We start from the raw sequence: 22143 nt of genomic DNA, 5'->3' as shown, positions 1-22143 counted from the left end.
TCTGACCAAGACGCTCGATCACCTTTACCAAATTGCTGTATGTAAAACACTACATCCAACAAATGAAGCAGGGTGGGATCGGAGGCTGCCTCTGACCCAGGGCTGAACCACTCAACAGACAGACTTGAGACCCTAGTACTGCAGCGGTATCAAAACATAAGAAGAAATTAGGAGAGAATTTAATAGATCCCAAAGAAAGCATTAATATAACCGTCTGGGAATCGTCAGCGTTTGATTTTCTTACATTTATTTTGTGATGCAGGATCACCCTTGTACTGTCTTTGTCTCTAGTGACATGGGATACGAGGCACCAAAATCTTTGCAGTGTTGCCCCTCTCTCGCTCTCATTCACCCGTTTGTTCATATAGGTCCCTCCAGGATGGCACGCGGTCCCCTGCCGGCCCCCATAGCCTCTGATTGTAAGAGGGACCCTCTCCTCTCCTTTTAGACTCAAGATCACAGACAGGAGTGGAAACCCAGACGGCATTTTCATCCTTCTGTGTTGCAGAACTGAGAACTTCACGCCTGGAGACATCCCTCGAGTGGACTGGAGAAAAAGCAGCACAGGTGACACTGAAATAGGCGGGAGACCTCAACTCAAAACAATACCCCACTTTCCCTTGAAACTCTGAGCTGGGCCAGACCAGCGAATGGTTCTGGGAGAGGAGGCCATGCAGAGCTGGAGAGGACCCACAGGGTGACCCAGAGGGGCCTGGACTCTGGGAAGGCACCTTGGTTCCCTTGAAAGAAAGTGAGGCTGCTTCAGAACACAGCTCTACATGCTGCCTGCAGGGGCTGGCCTTTTCCATTCCCCCTGAAGGATGGGCTGAAAGAATATGAGCTCGAAGTACAGTTATTATTTTAAATTGAGATAAAAATCACCGTTTTAAAATGTACAATTCAATGGCATTTAGTCCATCTGCAGCGATGTGCTACCATCACCCCTATCCAGTTTCAGAACATTTTCATCCCCCCACAGAGGAGCCCCGGGAGCCATGTGTCGTCACTCCCCGTTCCTCCCTCCCTCCTGCCCTAGGAAATCAATGTGTTCTGTCTTGGTAGATTTGCACATTCTGGACATTTCAAATAAATGGAATCACAAACTATGTGGCCTTCTGTGTCTGGCTGCTTTCACTGAAGAGAATGTTTTCGACGTCAAACTGCAGTTTGAGACACATGAAGTGGCCAAACAGAAAATTTTTCAAGTAGCAGCCTGGATGCAGAGAAACGGCGACACCATTTCTTTGTGTCCTTTGCAAGCCTGAGGCCTGTGTGTCCAAGAATCGGATGGTGGGAATTTAGCAAAATCACAGTAAGTCTCTCTCCTCTATCCCAATTCCATTTTTTAAAAAGAAGTACATACAGTATTCAGGTGTTAAGGAATATGTCTAAAGTGTGGACTTTAATTGAAAAGGTTAAATTTTCACATCAGAGCCACCGACACAGTGTCAGATTGTTAAATAAGGTGAAATACTAATGATGGGGAAAAAAGAAAACAGAAGAATGGGCTGCTAATGCCTCGGGGCACTTCTCCTGCGCTTGTAACATTCTGTGTGTACAGCGAAGCAGCTTCTGGTTCCCCTTCCCAGCCGAAAATTTAGACAGATGACAGGTGCTGTTTCTAGGTTTCTATGGAGACATCTGTGATGTCATAGACTGCTCCCAGGACCCCTTAGGATGTGGAGCTTGGGAAGCTGGTCTTCTCCCGGCCTGTGCTTGGACCTGCGCATCCATGACTGGGGCTGTGTTCCCCTCGACACGCTGCTCCAGACCCGGAGGATAGGTCCAAGTCATCATTCAGGTGGCCAACCTTGGCCCTCTGCTCCACGTTCCCGATGTTACCCATCAGAGCCAGCACGCCCAAGAAGAAAAGTCTGGTGCCCAACTGGATAGAGAAGGGCCTGATCGTCCTACGGCAAGTGTCCAGCCGGAACGAACAGACCCCAGAATGGAAACTTCGCCAAAAGGAGCGCTCCCTCAGCAAGTCAGCTCAGGCCATCAACCGCTACTACAGGAAGATGGTACGGAGTCTCGGGAGAAAGGATGGCCCGGCCACACGCAGGTCATCAGGAGATGACCTGCTTCTCCCACTGGATGAAAGGCCTTGAGGGTGGGGGGCTAATAAGAGCATCCCAGATCAGCTTGGCTGATGGATTACAGTGGGTGGATTCTGGGAGTGGATGGAGACTGGGAGAGAAGATGCAGTGTCTGCTCTGAGCCTTCCTTAGGGAAGTCTTGAGAAGGAGGGAATGGGGAGGAGAGAAAATAAGGAAGAGAAAGCGCGGGCGGGAAGGTTCAGGCAGGTACCACGCGCTGGGGGAGACTGGAGAGCCACCACACTCCCCAGGGCCCTCCTGAGTGGACTTGACTCTGGGCTCAGCCGACTGCAACTTCTAAAGCAAGGTCCCCACGGCCCTCATTAAGCAGCCAGTTTTCCGGGTGGGGACAGCCCACCGGGATCGGCACACACGGCAGGCCCTGGCGCTCCGCCAGAAGATGGGAGAGGGGCTTCCCGGGTCCCTCTTCTCCTGCTGGTCTCATTTTCCTGCTCCTCAGAGCGATTTAAACAAGGACACCAGCCCCCAGGACAGCGGCTTCCTGTCTGAAATGGAGGAGCTCTGGCACAAGTTTCTCACACGTCCGGGCTGTCCCCAGTTCAGCACCAGGTCCACGTCCATGACCCACTATGGTGAGCGTGCCCAGCGGGGCCCCACGTGGGCACACCCCCTCCACCCAACCACCCAACCCACCCCTCAGAGTCCGGGACCCGCACGGGGTCCTGGCACACAGCAGCCTGCGGGGGTGGCCAGAGGGGACGTGTGCAGTGGCCACAGCTGCTGCTTCTGAAATTGGCTCTCAGCTGAGGCCAGAGTGGGAGGGGGAGGGAGGGAAGGAAAGGCCTGTATTTCTGGTCTCCCAGTCCTCTTGCTTTTCCTATGGTCTCACTCACCAAGATTCAATAGAGTTGGGACAGGGGAGGAGAAGGTTGAAGGTTCTGGAAGCTTCAGGAAAGAGGTCCATAGGGCCAAAGGCAGCTCATTAGGGACCAAGCCCTGAAAGGAGCCTTAGCAAAACTCTCGTCTAAGCCTGCGTTGCTCTGATATGGACAAGAGGCTCCGAGAGGGCAGCTAAGGGCCCAGCCGTCACCCGAGTGGCATTGGTCAGGCCAGGTGTCATCCCAGACCTCCAGCTCTGGGACCTCGGCTACTCCCATTTCCCCACACAAGGCATTTTCCTTAGTGGTGTTGACATGGAGGCCGAGTGCCTGCAGCCAGCAACTGGGGTCCTGTGTGTGGCTCTCAGGCGGCAGTCAGGCAAAAGTAGGGCCCCGCCCACCCGTCCAGGCTCTAAGCTTCCCGTTCTCAGTGCCAGGGCCTCAGAGAGCAGCCGGCACTCCAGGACTTAGAGGGGGAGCCACTTTTACGGGAGGGAACGGGGCTGCCCTCCAGGGAAGGGGAGGCACCAGACTGCAGAGCTTAAGGTGCACTGATCGGTTTCAGGTGGACACACCCGTGGTGGGTAGGGGGTCAGAACTACGCTTCGATTCAGTTGCGTAGTCCAATCCTACGCAATCGCTGAGAAAACCACCTTGAACCCTACCCAGCATTTAAAAGGAAAGGAAATACTAGTCTCTGTCCTGGAGGTCTTGGGAAGACTCGGCCTTAGCCGTCATCTGTTGGCACGTTTACCGTCCTGCAGGTTCAGCCACGACTCTCGATCTCCCCGAGGACAGGTGCATCAGCTCTGAGACCTGGAAGGTGACTGAGGACCTGCTCTCTGGTCAGGAGGGCTTGGACATGAAGGTGGACGGTGAGGACGGCGAGGACGGCCCTGCTGGGCACGTGTGACCCATGGAGTTCTCTCCTCGGACCCCAGCCCTGAGGTCCTCTGCCTTCATCTGCAGGGACCCCTGCTCCTCGCAAAGCCACCCGATCATGTCCCATGGAACTCCCTTCCTAGGACCGCCTGCCTGGCCCTATGTCCCTTACACAGGCTCCTGGGATGCATCCCTCCTTGATTAGAGGGACCCACATGCGCTGTTCCTACAGACAAACACTTTTGTTTATCCAGAGGTGAAATCCACCCTCCCTTGAATTTGCCTGAATTCAAGGAAACTCCTCAAAAGTGTCCCCTGTGCACAGGGCAGAGTCAGGATGTCCCCTCTTGTCCTGACCCCCAGGCTCTGGGAATCTTGAAGCGTGCTTTGATGCTCTCATACACACTGGGCTGGGTGTAGGGGACGGACAAGGGTGTAGAGGAGCCCAGCTGGGCAGGGAAAGGTTTCAGGGGGAATCTTGAAAGGGGGATGTTACGGAAGATCCGGGGCAACTCAGCTGGGGGAGAGTCTGACCGACCCCCCCCGCCACCCCGCCTCTTGACAGGCTGCCAAGTTCCCTTTAGTAAGAGTGCCTGCGAGTTCAATTACTTTCGGAAGAAGAGTGAAGCCCAGGTGTTGAGCCCAGCCCCCAGCAACCTGGTCCTAGGGCAGAGCTACCCAAGGAAGTGGGTACCTTGGTACATCTCTGTCATCCACGAGAAGGTACGGCCGAGTGCGGAGCCTGGGCACGGATCCTGGTCCTGGCGTCCCGGCTCCACCTCCTGCCCGAGAGGATGCCCGACCCTGGGGGCTCTTGTTCTAGTATCTGTTTGGCTGTGTAAGCAGGTCCCAGACATGGCCTGAACTGACATCCAGACCCCCTCCCATGGCTTCTACGAATCAGATGTTTGACAAGCCTAGGTCCTGCCCATCTTCATCCCTGTGGGGGACAGTTCAGGCTGGCCTGGACGTCACCCACTCTTAACACAGCTCCCCCCGTGAGTCAAGACCTTCAACATCCATATATTCTTTAAAATAGTAATAACCAGCTTGATGGGCAATGATCTCCCTACGGGTTGACTCATCGTGGTATCATTTTTTCCTACATGTTTATGAGAGGGACTGGCCCATAATTTACCCGCCTTGTCATTCCCTGTTTGCTTTTGGTGTCAGAGTTTTCTGGCCTCATAACAACAACAAAAGTTGGAAAGTTTTTGCTCTTTTTCTATTTTCTGGAAGAGTTTGCATAAGGTTGGTGTTATTGCTTTGTTAAATTCTGAAGAATTTATCATTGAAGCCATCTGTACCTGGCAATTTCTTACAGGGTTGGTTTTTAAAATAACAAATTCAATTCCTTTTAAGATATTCCAACTTCCTTTTCTCTCGTTTCAGTTTTGGTAAGCTATGTTTTTCTAGGAATGTGCCCATTTCATGTAAATTTTCAAATCTGTGAGCCTAACTCTGTGCACAAGAGTCTCTTAGTATTATTCCTCCAAAGTCTGGAGAAGATCCTGCAGAAGATTGCCTGTTTTTTTTGTTCCTGACATCGTTAACTTGTGCCTTCTCTCTTTTTCTCTCCACCAGTCTTATCAATGTTAAAAGTCTTCTCTTAGGGGATTCCCTGGTGGCGCAGTGGTTGCGAGTCCGCCTGCCGATGCAGGGGACACGGGTTCGTGCCCCGGTCCGGGAAGATCCCACATGCCGCGGAGCGGCTGGGCCCGTGAGCCACGGCCACTGAGCCTGTGCGTCCAGAGCCTGTGCTCCGCAACGGGAGAGGCCACAACAGTGAGAGACCCGCGTACCGCAAAAAAAAGAAAAAAAAAAAATCTTCTCTTAGAATTAGCTTCATGGGTTTTTTTTTTAACGTTTTTGTTTTTGTTTTAAGCTCGTGAAACTCTAGTGACAATTATGGAAATGTCACACAAAATGCTGTGTAGTTGGTGGGCACACAATGGGGACTCACGAGCCCTGATAGGGTGGGTTCATGAGTATTCATTTTAGCTTTATTCCCGAAACTGTAGCTCTAATTTTACGATAGATTTCATAATTCGTTTTCTTTAGAGTTCACAATTTAAAAAGCATCCCAACCATTGGAACAAGCAATTCCACTTTGGAAAATAGCCTGAGGTTAAAATCAGATAGAGTCTCACAGGTATACGTAAAAGGATGCTTTTGCAGTGCCGCTAGGAGAAGGAATTCCAGCGGAAGGGCTGCAGGCTGGGCTGCCACCAGGGGCTCACAACATGTCCTCAGGGTCCTCGTTCCCTCACCTCTGTGTTCGTCTGCCCTGTGGTAGGTAGCACCACCTGCAGAAGCAAGGTTGTGCTGTTGCAAAGTTAGCAGCCCCAGAGGAAAGGAGCATCCCCTTCCCGGGAACCGTGTCTGGTTTGGACACATCGTGTTTAAATCACCATGGCCTGGGTGAAGAAATGGGATTTCTCCATGACTATTTTAACACAATACTATAAATAATTCCCATATACCCTCCAGATTCCCCGAAAGTTAAAATGTTGCCGATTTGCCCTGTCCTCCTCTCCCCGCCGTACCCCATCTCCCTATATCATCCATTCTTGTCCTGAGTTTTAAAAATTCTCTTCCTGGGCTTCCCTGGTGGCACAGTGGTTGGGAGTCCGCCTGCCGATGAAGGGGACGCGGGTTCGTGCCCCGGTCCGGGAAGATCCCACCTGCCGCAGAGTGGCTGGGCCCGTGAGCCATGGCTGCTGAGCCTGCGCGTCCGGAGCCTGTGCTCCGCAGCGGGAGAGGCCACATCAAAGAGAGGCCCGCGGACAGGAAAAAAAAAAAAAAAATTCTCTTCCTGCTGTGTTCTTTAGGCTAAATTTCCAGTTCTTTTTCTGAATTCTTGAGCTGGATACTTAGATCTTTGATTGTCCATTGTTTCCCCTGATCCATGCGTTCAAAGGCTATAAATCTGTCCTTAATCACAGCTTTCTAGTCGCCCGTCTTGACGTGTCCAAATGTTTGTTATCATTCAGTTTAAAATATTTTCCAACTTCCTTTGTGACTTCTCCTTGGACTCGTGGACTCCGTGGAAGCCTGTCACTTAACTCCTAGTTATCTTTTCCTTCTAGAATTCTGTCTCTGACCCCTTCCCTCTTGCCTGGAGAATTCCCTTTAGTATTTCTCTCAGTTCTTCAGCTCTGCTGGCAACGAATTCTTCCAGTTACTGTTTGTCCAAAAACACCTTTATTTTGTCTTCAGTTTTGAATAATTAAGGGCATGGAGGTTTTGAGAGTGGATGGTTGAGGGGCAGTGGGCCCAGCCCTGACAAGCCCCTTGGAGGTGGCCCTCGGAGGGGGTGCTGGTTAGGTGTCCTCGGTCACACCTGGGGGCTGACCGGGAGCCAGGCCTGGAGATCCCCGGGCAAGGGTGGCCCTTAAGCAGGAGGTGGTTGGGGATGATGGGGGTGGGGAGGGTGGGGGGGGGTGGGGGGGTGGACGGGGTCTAGGGCAGCAGGCCTGCTCTTCCTGGGCCCAGAGCTGCTGCTCTGCTGGGGGCTGGCGGTGCTGGAGGCGCGTCTGAGTGGCTTGACCGTGCCCGGGGCTGCCCTGTTTCTGCCCAGGACCGGTGCCTGTTTGCACTGGGGAAGGAAGTCCAGCGCCTCTCCGAGCTGGAGGTGCAGGTTCAGACGAAAGACGAGGAGATCCTGGCTCTCCAGGAGGAGAGGGAGGCCTTGAGAAAGCAGCTGAAATGCCTCCTGAAGAGCAAAAGCCAGGAGGCCTCGCTGAGCGAGGTCATGACGGTGAGCAGAGGCAGGCGCTCCGCGGGCGGCGGTGGCTTGGATTAGCCTGACCTGTTCTAGCTGTGGGGGTTCCGTGTCCTTGCCTGTAACATCGGGGTGGGCCCCCACCCCTCCCCCAGCTCTGGGGGGCGCCCTGGAGGAGGCGGGTCGGGGTAGGGCTCTGTGTGGCCCAGGGGAGCAGTCGCCGAGTCTGAGAACTGACTTCTTTCACGTCTGGGGATACAGCCAGTGTTTATGCTGGGTCCTCGCGTGAAGTGGGGACTGGAGGCTTCCGACCACCACCGGACCCTCTGGCCGCCGCCAGAAAAGCTACCCAGGCACCGATGGTGGGGGACTGGTGGGCGGGGACAGCAGGAGTCTGGAGAGGCCTGGAAGCATCGTCCTGTGACCCCCGTTCCCCGACCTCCTGGGGGCTGTCAGGCGTGAGCGGGCAGTGCAGGGCGGTGACCTGCGGGCACGTCTGAGGTCGGGCCCCTGCCAAACTCCTCCAGACGAGCGTGCTCGTTACTGCCAGGCCACTTGCCAGGGCTGTTCCTGGGGTGGGGGGGAGCCAGAAACAATACGGCCCCCCAGGGCTGCCATCTGCACACTATGGCCCCCTGCCCACTGACAGGGCACCCCTGGCAGGAGGACGGTGGGTCCCCCTTCCAGGAAGACAGGTCTCGGCAGCACGGCCCCTGGGGGAGCTGAAGGTGCAGATTGAAACCCTGAGGCTCCCACGGGCCTCTTGCAGGAGTGGCCGGCGGAGTCGGAGCCGAAGCTGCAGGGGAGACTGAACACCCTTAGGACCTTCCTCGGAGGCAAGGAGGAGCCGGAGCACAGGCAGCAGGTGCGGGCTGGCCGGGGCCTCCTCTCCCAGGCTGCCCACGCGATGCCCAGGCCACAGGCTCCCACCTGCTGTCCGCACCCGGTGGTCCCCGCCCAGGCGAAACCCTCGGCCACACTGGAGGGGAGCAGGGGAGGGGTGATGGGGCAGCTCCTGGAGATGCAGCCCCGGCCCCGCCCCCTGGGGGCCCCCTTCACAGTGCACCCTCTGCCCCCGTGAATGGCCGAGCCCCTTTCCACAGGGGTCCCGCAGTCCTGCCCAGCATGCCCGTCCCTCCCCCAGATGCAGGGAGAGCACGCCATGACCGACAGAGGCAAGGACCTGGAAGGAGGCAGCTACGAGGAGGAAGAAGGCCTGGAATGGGAGGCCGAGCTGGCGGCGGACGAGGAGGCGAGGGCCAGTGCCAGCAGGAAGGGGATTCTGCAGGAGAAGGCGGCGACGGTGGTGGCCGCAGAGGGCGCCGCGGAGGGGGAGGCCGCGGGCGGGAAGAGGGCTGCCTCCATGGCCCACACCTTCACGGGGGAGCTGAGAGCCCAGCTGGAGAAGCGTGAACAGCTGGTCCGGGAGTTCCAGTTCCAGCTCGAGATCACGAGGACCAGACACTCCCTGGCAACAGGTGGGAAGTTGGAGGATGGTGAGGCGGGGCCAGCAGCGAGCATGCCCAGCTCTGCCGGCTTTGCCCCGTGTCCCTCTCAGCCGGGACCATGTGGCGGCGGCGCTGGAGCCCCGGGGTGGGAGCCAGCAGCCCTCAGCCTGCAGTCTCAGCCTGGAGCCCCCGGGATGATGCGGTGACCAGCACCCTCTCCTCCCCTCTCACTGTCGCCTCACCCAGGAGCCATCATGTCTTTACAACGACAAATGGAAATCCAAGAGTCCCAGCTGCAGAGCTTCAAAATGGAGAACGAGGCCTTGCAGAAGGAGCTGCGAGAGCGGAAGCAGCAGCTGCAAGCCATGTCCGACAAGGTGGCGGTGTCCTCCGTCACGTCACAGGCGTCCTCCCTCTGGGGCTCTGGGACCGGTGCCGTCTGTCCCATCCCCCTGATGGAGACACTTGACTAGGGAGCTGATAGTGGCGGAGCTGGGGTTCACACCCTGCCCCGCCGTGCTCTGCGCTGCCCTCTGTTCCCAGCAGTCATCTCTGTCTCCTGGGCCACTGGGCTCCTGGCCATTTCTCAAGCATCTCCTGGCCCCTGGGTCCCAGGGCTGAGACCCGCATGGACATTAGGGAGATCGCCACTGCAATGAGCCCAGTGCATTGGTGACCTTAGGGATATCGCCAATGCACAGAAGCATTTGTATTTTTTAATTGAATTTTATTTTTTGGCCACGCTGAATGGCTTGCAGGATCTTAGTTCCCCGACAGGGATTGAACCCGGGCCCTCGGCAATGAAAGCACGCGTGGAGTCCTAGCCACTGGACCGCCAGGGAATTCCCTGAAGCATTTTTAGCTTTTATTTTTATCCAAGTTTCTTGTGCACAAAGCTACACAGCTTAAGGAACCAAACAGTTCCACGGGCTTATTATGCGAAACAGGAGTCTGACCCTTCTCGTTCTCATTTGCCCATCCCCCAAGACAACCGCTTTCAACTCTTCTAGCTGATTCTTGAAGGCTGGCTCTTTGTATCTCGAGATTGCATGCTTACAATGCCCATTCTAGATGTTCCTCCATCTTGGCATCATCTAACGCTTCCCTCTTTCCTCGCTTGCCTCCCCAGCCCGGGAACTCCTCCCCCTCCCCGTACTATTCCATCGCGGCGTCAGTGAGTGGACGCTGCATTTGCATCATTGAGACGGTTATCAGGTGCACACGCACGTGACCGAAACACACGTTTTGTGAAACAGTATTAAGATCCATAAACCACATTTTAAAGCCACTGCCATCCACATCTTTTCTCTTTCTTGACCTACTCCCATAGTTTCACTGGAGCACATCCTTCAGTAGTTTTTTTGAGAAAGGTGAGTGAAGGTAAAATTTGGGGGACATCGTAAGGACATTCTGCAAGTGTCCTTCTTCTGCACATTAATAGAATCTGGTTGGAATAGAATTCCGGTATGGCAAGCACTTTCCCTCAGCAGTGTGAAGGCATTGCTCCACGTGTCCGAGCTTCTAGGGTTCCTGGTGGGAAGCCCAAACTCATCCTGACTCTTGCACTTTCTTACAGCATAGTTTTTGGTGGTGCTTCGTTTCTCTCTGGAAAGTTGCAAGATGCTGCCTTTGTCCCTTGTGTGCAGAAGCTTCCATAGTTGGGACTTACTAAGGGTCTGTTTTCATTTGTCCTGGGCGCTCAATGGGCAACTGGAAACTTGTGTCCTTCAGTTCTAGAATTTTTCTTTGTTTATATAGTTTTTATTTCGTTCTCTCTGTTTCCTCTGAACCCTCCTTCTGGCATCTCCATCAATCGGCCAGTGGACCTCCCCTTCTGGTCTCTTTTTTCCTTCCTGTCTCTTCCCTCCTACCTTTCATCACTTTGTCTTTCTGTTCCTTTTATGAGATTTCCTTAACTTTGGCAACAGCCCTCCTCCTGAGCTTTAATTTTGCTCATTTACGGTTCCCAAGGTCTTGCTTTTGCTCTCTGAGTGTTCCTCTCCCGCTTTTTTGGAAGCACACTCTCGTTTTGTTTCTCAATTGCAGTATGTCTCTGACCTCGCTGAGCGCGTAAGTGATCATTATGGGTTTTGGCTTCTTGTGCCATTTCTATCTCCTATAAGCTCCTTTTGTAAGTCTGGTTTTGGTTTCTGTTATTCCTGCAAGAATCTTGCTCCAAGGTCAGAGCTGCCTGGAATCTCTGAGCCCCTGAGTGATGATTTTGTGCTTCACGGCAGAGAGCTGGTCTTGGGCGTTTCAGCGGAGAGTTAGTTCAGGGGTCATGTTGTTGGGTCTCTCCTCTTGGTTTGCCCAGATTCTCCTGGAATCTGGGAAACTGGGAAAATTCCTTTCCCGGAAAGTAAAGGCCCAGCTGCCGGTGTTTTAGGACCAAGTTGGGCAGAGGCTGCAGTCTCCACATTCAGCCCCCACAACCTGTGCCTGGAGCTGGGGGTCTCCACCAAGTGAGCTTGGCATCTCCCGGGCCAGAGACCCCCTGCGGCCCCCCGGCATCAAGTCTCCTGCCAGGTGGAAAAGGGGCAGGCGCTCGGCAGCTCCTGGTCAGGGACGAGTCTGCGGCTCCTGGTTTCTGAAATGATGTTCCTCGTCGTGTTGGTTTCCACGTCCAGAACAGCCCAGCACCACCAATTTCTGAGATGTCCAGGGCCTCTGACGGCTCTCCCCACTGCTGGCTCTGGAGCCAGCTTCCCAAGTGGGTTTGGTGCCGCCCCTCCTCCCCTCCCTGTCCAGCAGAAACCAACCGCGGAGCTTTCGTCTTACTGAGGTTCAGGGAGGGGGCTGTCTGGTGTCTCACCCCCAGCCCCTGAGCGAAGCCCCCTCTGCCTTGCAGTTCTCCAACCTCCGGGAAGACAAGAAACACATGGAGATGATGGGACTGATCGAGAAGGACAACCTTCTCCTCCGACAGGTGTCCGTGGGGTGGTCAGGGGGCAGCCGCAGGCCCGGATGGTGACGGTGGGGGGAGAGGAAGCTGGCAGATCCCTCACCGCTGGGCAACACCCCATTCAGCAAATCCAGAAGCACAGACACTCACAGGGGTCCCTGCCACGGCCAGGGCCGGGCTGACTTGAAGAGCTCAGGGAGAGGTGGCCGTCTTCAGGGGAAGGAGGGGGGCAGGTGGGCCTACTGCGCCATCTCTCCGCCCCCCAGCAAGTGTCAGAGCTGGAGAAGGAACTGGTCAAGCGGGAACGGACCATCTCAGAGTTGGAGGCCAAGGTCAGCCAGTTGCAGGCCCAGGTGAACCAGAGCCAGGACCATCTGCAGAGGCGGAAGCAGCTGCAGGAGGAGATGCAGAACAAGAATGAGATGATCCAGCGGGCGGAACAGCAGGCCTGCGTGGCCCTGGAGAGCGCCCAGTCCAGGGTACGCCCGGCTCCCCACTCCTGAGGGCCTGCTCCAGGGCCCTCGCCCAGCGCTGCCCAGCGCCGACCCTGGGGACTGTGCACGGGTCTTCTGGCTCACCCCCCACCCCTTGTGTGCAGGAATGCTGGTGGAGGAGGGGGCAAGGGTGCAATGGGCGTGGCAGCCTTAGACGTAGGAGCCGGAGGGTGCCGCGTGTCGGGGCTTTGTCTATGGAGGAGCCCCTTGGGTTGTGCTGTGAAAGGGACCCAGGGGTGTGGGTGGCCAGCCAGGAAGGAGAAGAGCTCTGAGGTGGGAGAGAAGCAGTAATAATAATGCCGTCCATGTATAACTTAGAGAGCACTTGCTGTGGGTCAGGTGCTGTTCGGAGCATTTATTAAGGCATTCAACCCTGTTAACAAAGCTGGGATGTGGCTTTCATGAGTGTCCTCACCTGATAGATAGGAACCTGCAGCAGAGAAGGTAAATGGTCCGTCTGAAGTCCCAGAGCTGCGTGGACGTGGTGCTAGGGTGTGAAGTGCAGGGTCTCCATTCTGAGCTCCCCATTAGATGTGAGCAAAGGCATGGGACGGGGGATTTAGGAGGGACCCGTCAGAGATCTGACTTGATTGAGTCCAAAACCAGCAAAGGTAAAGGCCCCAAGCTTGCAGGCTTTTGAAATAACATTTTCCCCACTCACCCACCGGGAGTGCCACCTGTAACCAGCCGTGTTCTCCATCCTGTTGGGGCCGGCCTCCTGCTGGCCAGCTGACAGCATCACTGAGCCCCTCTCCCTTGCCTGTTATCTTTTATAAAACTGTGTTTCCCATCCAGCAGCATTCCCAGCTAAATCGCTAGATGGGTGACGGTGTATAGATGGTTCCATTTCTAGTGGGTTTGGTGGGGCCCAGAATGCTGTGTTGAGAAAGATTCTGAGGCTCAGTCTGGGGTTGGCAGGAAGTAGTGCCATGACCAGTGAGTGATGCCTGAGACAGGCCCGGCTGTGGGGCACCGTGGATGGTTGCCCCGGGTGACTACCACCCCTTACCCAGCAGGAGGCACCTCTGGTACAGAGGGCGAGCCCCCGTTTCCCTCATGACCCCTGTACCTAGCATGGTGCCTGGCACAGAGCCGGCATTAATCCATGTTGGAAAGAAGGAAAGGAAGCCCTCTGCCCCCTCCAAGTCCAGGGGCTTGTGGCATCCCTGTCCCAGAGGCAAAGTGGACCGACTTGCGTGGCGTTAGGCAATGCCACATCTCTCCAGCGAGGCTCTCCCTCAGCATTTCTACATTGGCAGGGCCCCCGGACACTGAGGGTGAGAAGCTGGAGCTGAGCTTGTCACCGTGACTTGGGGGACACTGTCTGGGGGCTTCTGGGGTGCAGATCGGAGGATTTTATTCTGAAATTACTGGGAGGCTGATTCACTCTCCTCTGCGGAGGTGGGCTGGGGCCCTGAGCACCCACAAGGATGCTGATGGCAGAAAAAGACTAGACAGCCTCAGGGGTCCATTCTGCTTAACGCCTGGTTAACGCCTGGTTAACGCCTGGTTAACCGTTTAATGCAGATGCCCACAGCATGGAGGAAGGGAGGGAGTACAATGACCAAAGGGGGGCTAACAGAGTCTACAGGACGTTTTCTGCGCCACTGACAGTCTCCTGGGGGTCAGCAGGAGACTGTGGCTGAAGCTCCTTCAGGGAAGTGGGGGAAGGTCTGGGGCTCATTTGGAGATTTTTGTTTGTTTGTTTTGTTTTCTTGTGGTATGCGGGCCTCTCACTGTTGTGGCCTCTCCCGTTGCGGAGCACAGGCTCCGGACGCACAGGCCCAGCGGCCATGGCTCACGGGCCCAGCCGCTCCGCGGCATGTGGGATCTTCCCGGACCGGGGCACGAACCCGCGTCCCCTGCATCGGCAGGCGGACTCTCAACCACTGCGCCACCAGGGAAGCCCCGGAGCTTTTGTTTTGTTTTGACCACATGCAGGTTTTGCTTTTTCAATTAAAAACAAACAACAAAAGCTTGGTGTGGCAGAAAGTCTTTGCACTTTGGTGTTAAGCTTCCTGGGTCCAGGTGGTGATCTGGCACCTTCTAGCTCTAAGGCGACCACGCTGACCTCTCCCACCCTGACTCCAATTCCTAAAGCCAGGAAACATGAGGCCAGGTCTACCTTCCCTAGACCCTCAGCGAGGTGGCAGGTGCGGAGGTTGCTGCCTCCTCCGCTAAAGGCGAGCTTGGTTATTTTCCCTGCGCTCACAGCTCGAAAGACTAAGAAACAAGATCATCCAGGCCACCTTCAACACCATAGGATTCAAGTCCTTGGCCACCGAGATCTCTGACAATGACATCCTGGAAGCCTTGCAGGTATATCCAGCCTCCTTGTCCCCGGGGCCACGTCTCCACACCAGCGCTCCAGGGTCTGCAGCTGGGGGCAGAGGGGAGAGGCCTGGATGGGAGGCTAGGGACCCCCATTCTTGTCCTGGTGGTGTCACCCTTTTACCGTGACCCCAGAACTGTCCTTTCTCTCTGCTTAGGCAGAGGGGACTAGGTTTCCCTAATGGGTGGCAATGTCCCCGAGCTGCTCTCAGCATTCAGCGCCCAGCAGCAGCTGCTGCAAACCCACCCAGTGCAGTAGGGAGGGGACCAAACTGCTGGGTCCTGGGCATTTTCCCGCAGCAGGAGCCCGTCCCCAGGCTCCGCCCAGCTCAGCCTCCTCCAAGGACGCTACTTTGCAGCTCAGCCTGGCCTCCGCTGGAATCCCTGCTGAGCCAGGAGTCTGGCACGGACCCTCTCCCCGGCCTTGGTCCATGCCAGCTCCTCACTGACAGGCAGAGGACTCAGAGGGGCAGGGCGGTGAAGGGGAAATAGTGCAGCTTTGGGGTGGCAGGAGTGAGTCACCACCTCCTGGACCTTAGCTTCAAAGCTGTGGGCCGGTCACTTGACTTCGCTGAGCCGTAGAGCTTCCCTCTGTACCCGGGACAGCGTGCCTGCCTTCCAGGCACCACGGGGCCCACAGCTCTGGGAGGAAAGCACCTGAAAGACAGGTGCTCCGTGCGGGGCCCCAAGCCTCCTTCGACAGCACAGCCCTAGACCCCAGCAGCTACCCATGACCTGCCACTGGTCCACACTTCCCTGGGGCTGGGTTCCTTTCCTCTGTGAGGGGGGCGGGGAGTTAATGGTGCTCTTGTAGGGTGGCCACAGCCCTCAGGGCAGAGGGGACCTCTGCATGGGGACCTGGGGAGAGGTCTCTGTTGTTTGGGGCCTGGGGCCTGGTTACTGTTGTTTGTGGGAGGGGAAGAGGGAGGAAGGAGAGAGAAGATGGGAGGGATGGGGGATGGGAGGGAGGGAGGGAGGGGGGAGGGGGATAGGAGGAGTCGTCACCATCACCCAGTAGCCAGGGAAAACCCCCTTCCTTTGCCAATGCCCCACACAAACCAGCAATGGGCCAGAGAGAAGGAGGCTGAGGAGGGGCGGGACAGCCTTCGCTGCGCCCAGGACAGAAGGGACTTGAGGTTAAGACTTGACGGCCTCTGAGGTCTCTGGGAGTCTGGGCTCCCAGCAATTCCCAGAGGACTAAGAAGTGCATTTGGGGCAGACTCCAGGGGTGAGATGACCTGGAGCCGATGGTGGGCATCTCTCCCCAGCTCCGAGTTCTGTGGCTTCACCCCTGTGCCTGGACCAGCCGTGGTGGGAGGGCTTTCAGAACAGAAATTGGCAAATGCTACAAACCAGAGCTTTTTATTTTCTCCTGGAGAACAGGTTGCAAATATTCACCAGCACAGCACTGAGGCAGCGGGCTCTTCTCGGGGAGGGAAGGGTGGTGTCCCAGGAGCCTGCAAGGACTGGGCACACGCTGCTGCATGTCTTTTCTAGGGGATCATCTCAGAGAGAACTGACTACTACAACCAGTTGAAACAGAAGGGGATTAAAGTGCCCCCCCTGCAGCAGTCGGAGATCTTATCCTCACCCAGCAAGTCCAAGAAGATAACCTCCAAGTAGGCCCAGCTAGGACCCCAGGCGCAGCCAGTCCAGTGGAGGCCAGGACCCAACCTGGGTGTGCCCTGTGTGCCCCCCCTTCTCCTCCGTCAGCCCCCATGGCCTCACCCTTGCGCCCAGATTCAGAATTACACCTGCTGTTGGCCACCGTCTCACCTTCTCCTTCACTAGCACACACAGGGGAGCTTGGGCTACATGGACACCCCCCATTCCAAAACTCACTCGTTGGGGATCAGCACAGCAGCCTGCACCCCTGGCTCCTTCCTGGGAAGACCCCACGCTGAGCAGGGTGCCCTCTGGTGGTGCCAGGTGTAGGAGGCCTGAGACTGGGCTCCTGTCCACCGCATTCGGTTCAGACCCCAGAGCGGTCCTTCTCTGCCGCACACACCTGCCGCGGTTCCCCTGACAGGGGCTCCCCAGCTGGGGCACTGTTTTGCTGGTGCGACCCCGTGGAAGAAGATGGGTCGGGCTGCGGCACTTCTGTTCACATCCATCGCTCCTGAGATGAAAGATCTGCGAGGACAGGCACGCTTGTCAGTGTCGTTCACAGAGACCTGTGCCCGGCACACAAACACGTGCTGAACCTAGTCAGTCCTCGGCCTCTTCTCTTTGCTCTCTACGCTCACCTGTCCACGCATTCTTTCATCCTTTCCTTCGAGCAGCGCCCGCTCGCGCATGGCCGCCCCACCCAGGCCTCTGGCCGCTCAGAGCGAGCGGAAGGCCGGCTGGCGGCTGGGGAACCTGATGACTGGGCGCCACCGAGAACAATCCGGTGTTTCGGTTCTAACCAGGCGCGCTTACCATCCCTCCTCCCCCCACTGAGCCCGCTTCTGCGCTCGAGCCCGGTTCCCGGCGGGGAAACTGCAACAGTTGAGAGGGGTCTAGGCTCTGGAGAGAGGTGCGCTCTGCGGCCCTTGCGGCTCCTGCGGCCCCGGCGGCCCTTGCTGCCCCTCGCCCCTGCAGCACGCACCTCCTGGAAGGCCTTGGGACCTCCCTCTTGCTCCGCCCCTGCCACGCCCCCGGTAACGGCCCCGCCCCTCCACCCCTCCACCAGGCCCCACCCCCGTTCCCGGAGTCCGGCGGCCTCCCACCCACGGCCTCAGATCCCGCCCCATTTATGCCCCGCCCTGACCTACCTGCCCGGCCCCTTCCCCGGGCCCCACCACCCACCGCCTCGCCCCGCCCACCCCAGACCTGCTCCGCCCCCGCTCAGGCCCCACCACCCACCAGGCCCCACCCCCTCCAAGGCCCCGCCCCCCTCAGGCCAGGGACACGTCCGCGGCGCGCGGAGCGGCCGGGGGCTGTCGAGCCAGGTGAGACACGGGGTCGTGGTGCGGTTTCCTCGAGTAGAAGGAGGTGGTGGGCTTGGTTTCAAGTGGGCAGTGGGCAGAGACCCCACTGGCGAGGCCCAGTGCAGCCCCCCGCCCCGCTAGGCCGCGGCCTCTGTGAGCGGCCGGCCCGGGAGAGAGGAGTTGCTGGGGTGCGGGCGGGGTTGAGGCTGTCCCGGGCCCACAGACCCCGAGGCTAACTGCCTTCGCCGCTCCTGCTGGCCGCCCGGGACGCCCCAGGGCCCCTTTCCCTTCCCTGCCCCTGGCAGCGCCGCTCGCTCCTCTTCACCTTTTCTTTATTTTCTGTCTCTCTCTAAGCTTGGAGGCATCTGAGGCTCCTCAGGTCCCGAACTGCGGGCTGGGAGGAGGTGAGATCACTGGCCAGGCTCTGACCATCTTCCTGGACCGCAGAGGCTTCGACCCCCAACGCCGGGACTCTCCCCTTGTAAGCTGTGGGCTCCTTGGAGGTGCCTTGGGGGGGAAGGGGTCTAATGTATATGCAGCCCGTGTGTGCCAAGGACTCTGTCCCCACACACTCCCAGGAGGCGGTGGTACCCCTGAGGGTCCCAGGGCTTAGCAGGTGTCCCTGCCAGGGAGCACAGCCCCAGGGTCCTGTGACACTGTGTGGCCGTCGCGTGTGGGTTGGACAGACCATTACAAGCAGGTGAATGAAGCCCTCAGAGGCTCAGCTGCAGCACCTCACCAGCTTCTGGTGGCTTTCTCCGGCCAGGACTACTTGAGGGCCACCATCCGCGTCAGTCAGGAGCTTGTTCTGCTGCAAATAACAGGAGCCCACTGTCCCAGGCTTGCACAAAGTGAGCTTGACCCTCCTCAGATCAAGATGCTCATGGGTGGGCAGCTGGTGTGGATTTGGAGACCCAGCACCACGGGGCTGGTGTGGCAGGATATCCAGACTGCAAAGTGGCTGCTCAGCTCCAGCCATCACTTCAAGGCAGGAAGAAGGAAGTGGCTGTTCTTTTGTTCATGAAAGCAAAAGCCTCCTACCCCCTGCTGCACCCCAGCACCTTGCTCATATCTGGGTGACATGGGAAAGCAGGGGTCAGAGTATTAAGCTTGTCTTAGCCCGTGACTGTCACTTTGGGCTGGCACACTGCTGCCTGCAACAAGATGGGGACTCTGGCCACAGGAGGGAGGGTGGACATTAGGTAGGTAGCTAACAGAGCTGGCCCTTAGCCCCTTTCCTGGACACATCCTGGAAAAGCAGAACCCACGCTCAACAAATGCTTGGCCTTCCCCAGGCCTGAGACCCGGCCTGCATGGCTACCCCAGAGCACAGGATCCCACAGGAAGGACAGGCTTTGTGGCTTTGAGACAAGCTCCCTTCCTTTGTCCCATGGGCCTGGGATTTGGGAAAGGGCAAACGTGGAAGCATTTCGGGGGTTTAAGAACTGCCGGATTTCCTGAGTTTCTGGGTTCGCTTCTTGCTAAGTGGCTCACTGTGCTTTTAAGCCTCTGTGTCCCAGATTACCTGGACAAAAGGTCAGGTTTTCCCAGGCTGGCGGGAGCTGAGCAAAGTCTCAGCCCCTGGACTCCCAGCAGGGCACAGCGGTGGGTGAGGGAGAGGCTGCAACTCGGACAGGCCAGAGGACACAGCTGCTGCTGCTGCGCAGGCCAGGCGGGCCTCCTCCCCCTACTGGACAGGCTGTACCCGCTGCCCCCAGTCCGGCTGCCCGGCTTGCCCCGTCCCCTTCCTTTCCAGCCTCCAGGGATGGCTCTGGGGCCTTATCTGGCAGGAATGGGAGGAGGGAAGGCCGTTAGTTATCAGGCTTGGTGACCTGGCCCCAGCCAGGGGCCCTCCAGGGTGGCAGCAGCTCTGCCTGGAGGCCCCCCCCCTGCCCTGGGGGAGCAGGCTGGGTGGAAAAGCAGCCTCTCGCATTCCTGAGGGCAGGGTTTGGCAGACTTTCAGACTCTGTTGGAATTCCCTCTTGCCTCCTCCCACGTGACCCTGGACAAGTGGCCTAACCCCTCTGCATCCTGGTCACCTCCCAAGCTGGATGAGAGGATGCAGGCAAAGAGCCAGCCCACCTGGCCCGTCACGGCCCCCAGGCAGACCCTCACCCCAAGAGCAGGGCCACACGAACCCTGCCCCTGGCCTCACCGGGTCTGGAACAGTGTGTCTTGGGAGGCTCAGCCCACCTTCTGCCCCTCCCGCCAGAGCCCCGTGGCCCCCAGGATGCAGCCCCAGGAGAGTAGCATCCAGTACAGTAGGTGGGAGGACAGCAGCCGGGATGAAGTCAGCGTGGCCAGCGGGCCCGGCGCACAGGAGGCCTCGGGCTGTAAGAGGTGAGGGGCTGGGAGGAGGGCCCCCCTGGCCCTGCGCAGGCCCCTCCCATCCTTCCTGCCAGCCTCTGCTCTGCGCCCACTGGGCGCCCACCCCAGGCGGTCTCGGCAGACCCGGGCCCCACACCTTCCCCGGTGTCTCCACCACTCCCCTCCCTCCTGTCTTCCAGTCCAGAGCGCCTGGGCTGCCCTCCTCCACAGTCCACCTGCCCGGGGCCCCCTCCTTCTCCTCCCCCCGCCCCCCCGCCCCCCCACCCCCGCACTGGGGGCCGCCTGGGGGCTCACGTGCCTGCGGTTCTCACTCTAGGGTCTCCCGGAAGCTGTGCTCGGGCAAGCTGGGCATCTCCTTGAAGGTGCTGGGTGGAGTGGCCCTCTTCTGGGTCGTGTTCACCCTGGGCTACATCACCGGCTACTTCGTGCACAAGTGCAAATGAACGCTGCCCAGAGCATGCGCCCAGGGGCATGGGCTTGGAGGGACACCCCGTGTGCGAGAACCCCTCCGTGTACACAGACCCACCAGTCTACACGGACCTTAGTGTATACAGCCTCCCATATACACAGACCCTCCTCTCTCTACACAGGCTCCCCTCTGTGTTCACAGCCCCTCACCATGCACACAGACACTCTCCCCCAGACCAGTGCACAGACTCCAGGGGCACAGGGGGCACACATATTGGCCTCAAGCTCACGGGGACACCACTGTGCACAGCTGTCACGGGCATCCACAGGCGTACAGCCAAACAGGGACACGGGTACACAAGGACACACACCTGCACGCCTGGCGCACACAGCCACCCAGGGGCCCACGAGGCTGGGAGACCGGGCCCAGCCTGAGCTGGGGCTCAGGATACACCCAGGCTAGGCCCTCAGTCCAGGGCCCCAAGAGCTCCCTTTCTCCCCGCAGCCGAGGGCACAGGCCTGGCAGCCCCAGGGTGGGGTCGTCCCTGGGTGGGCATTGTGCGGAGCTGTGTGGCCCTGACCAGGCCCCTGCCCTCTCTGGCCCTTCTGACTCCCGTTGTGAAAGGATGGCTCTGAGGGGGTGTATGTGTGTCCCTCTGTACATCCACCCTCCCCGGGGGCTGAGTCATTTCCTGGGTAGAGGGGCCTTAGCCCTTGTCCCAGACCCACCTCTGCATCTTCCCTCCAGGGAGGTGGACACGTTCCCCGGGGCTGTCCACCCCACAGAGTGGTCCCTGCAGGAGCCCGGCCCCTCCACCGGCACCCTGTAGGAGGCCCAGACCCTGCACACGGAGGTCGTCATTAAATGTCTGTTGAATGAAAACACGGATGACAGTGTCTCCCGTGGGTCTCCCCGGCGAGGCGTGACTCACGGCCCCCGATGTGAGGGCAGCTGGAGGGCATCTGGACAGCGGCCGGGAGGCCTGGGAAAGGGCCTGTGAGCCTCCCGCTGGCTCTGGGCCTTGGGATGCGCCCCGTCCTGGCCAGGCCCTCTGCCGGGAGGTGGGAGCACAGGGGCAGGCCTGCGGGCGCGCATGTGGCTGGACCTGCTCCTGCCTCTCCTGACCATGGACAGCGCCTTGCCGGCTCTGCTCCGGCTCGCTTGGCCCTCGCCTGCTGTGAACTCACGCCCCAGACCCCGCAGACCCCTTGCCAGAAACACCTTCTTAGGGAATTGGTCCTCACCCCAGAACTGCCCAGAACTGAGGGCAGGAGACGAGGGACAGTCAGGATCCCTATGGCTCATAGCAAACCTGGGTGTCAGAGGCCGAGCTGGCAGGGAGGGCAGAGACCCCACGGGACTGGCCTAGGGCACAGCGGGCCCACTGCAAGTCTGCCCGGGCCGGGTGGGCGTGAGGTGGGGCTGCACCACCAGGGTGATCCCTGGCTCTGAGCCTGCTGCTGGGCTGGGGTCTCCCAGCAGCGGTGCTTCATCAGGGCCTGCTGTGGGGCAGGGGGCAGGGCAAGCAGGTTAAGGGCAGTGGTGGAGGGTCTGTCCCAGCCGCCCTGGTCTCTGCGCCTCAGCATCTGTCTCCGGAGAGACTCTGCCCCCACCTGCTTGGCCACAGCCAGGGAGGGGGCCCCAGCTGGCCTGCACCTGTCTGGCCTCAGCCTAGCACCCCAGTTGGAGTCCCCTCTGGCCATCTCAGGACGGGCACTGGGGTGGAGGGTGTGGGAAGGTGAGCAGGGGCCACTGGCCTGGCTGCGTGGCCTCCGGGG

The 22143-nt window shown here is 58.4% G+C and overlaps 2 protein-coding genes across 2 annotated transcripts; both read left to right on the top strand.

Moving 5' to 3' along the window:
• Window positions 1-1677: 1677 nt before the first annotated feature.
• CCDC27 (coiled-coil domain containing 27) lies at window positions 1678-16339 on the top strand (the record flags this gene model as incomplete). Its single annotated transcript, XM_082677311.1, is given in 13 exon segments — window positions 1678-1813; window positions 1816-2021; window positions 2557-2689; window positions 3700-3810; window positions 4383-4540; window positions 7398-7577; window positions 8311-8406; window positions 8656-9019; window positions 9236-9366; window positions 11838-11915; window positions 12158-12370; window positions 14600-14704; window positions 16214-16339. Coding segments are annotated over 13 exon segments (2037 nt in total).
• Window positions 16340-17582: 1243 nt separating this feature from the next.
• On the top strand, window positions 17583-21241 carry SMIM1 (small integral membrane protein 1 (Vel blood group)). Its single transcript, XM_082668781.1, has 4 exons — window positions 17583-17649; window positions 17983-18109; window positions 19841-19968; window positions 20273-21241. The coding sequence occupies exons 3-4, from the start codon at window positions 19859-19861 to the stop codon at window positions 20397-20399; spliced, it is 237 nt and encodes a 78-aa protein (XP_082524907.1). The 5' UTR covers window positions 17583-17649; window positions 17983-18109; window positions 19841-19858; the 3' UTR covers window positions 20400-21241.
• Window positions 21242-22143: the final 902 nt, after the last annotated feature.

The sequence above is a fragment of the Grampus griseus genome (assembly GCF_964374135.1).
Source record: "Grampus griseus genome assembly, chromosome: 1".
NCBI classification, from domain to species: Eukaryota; Metazoa; Chordata; class Mammalia; order Artiodactyla; family Delphinidae; genus Grampus; species Grampus griseus.
Note: the sequence above shows the minus strand (reverse complement) of the source record. Positions and strands in the feature narration are given on the sequence as shown.

Excerpts from the sequence above, each read along its gene's own strand:
- SMIM1 (XM_082668781.1), top strand. The coding sequence starts at position 19,859 with ATGCAGCCCCAGGAGAGTAGCATCCAGTACAGTAGGTGGGAGGACAGC. Across the intron at positions 19,969-20,272 it reads GAGGCCTCGGGCTGTAAGAG|GGTCTCCCGGAAGCTGTGCT; the intron begins GTGAGGGGCTGG and ends TTCTCACTCTAG.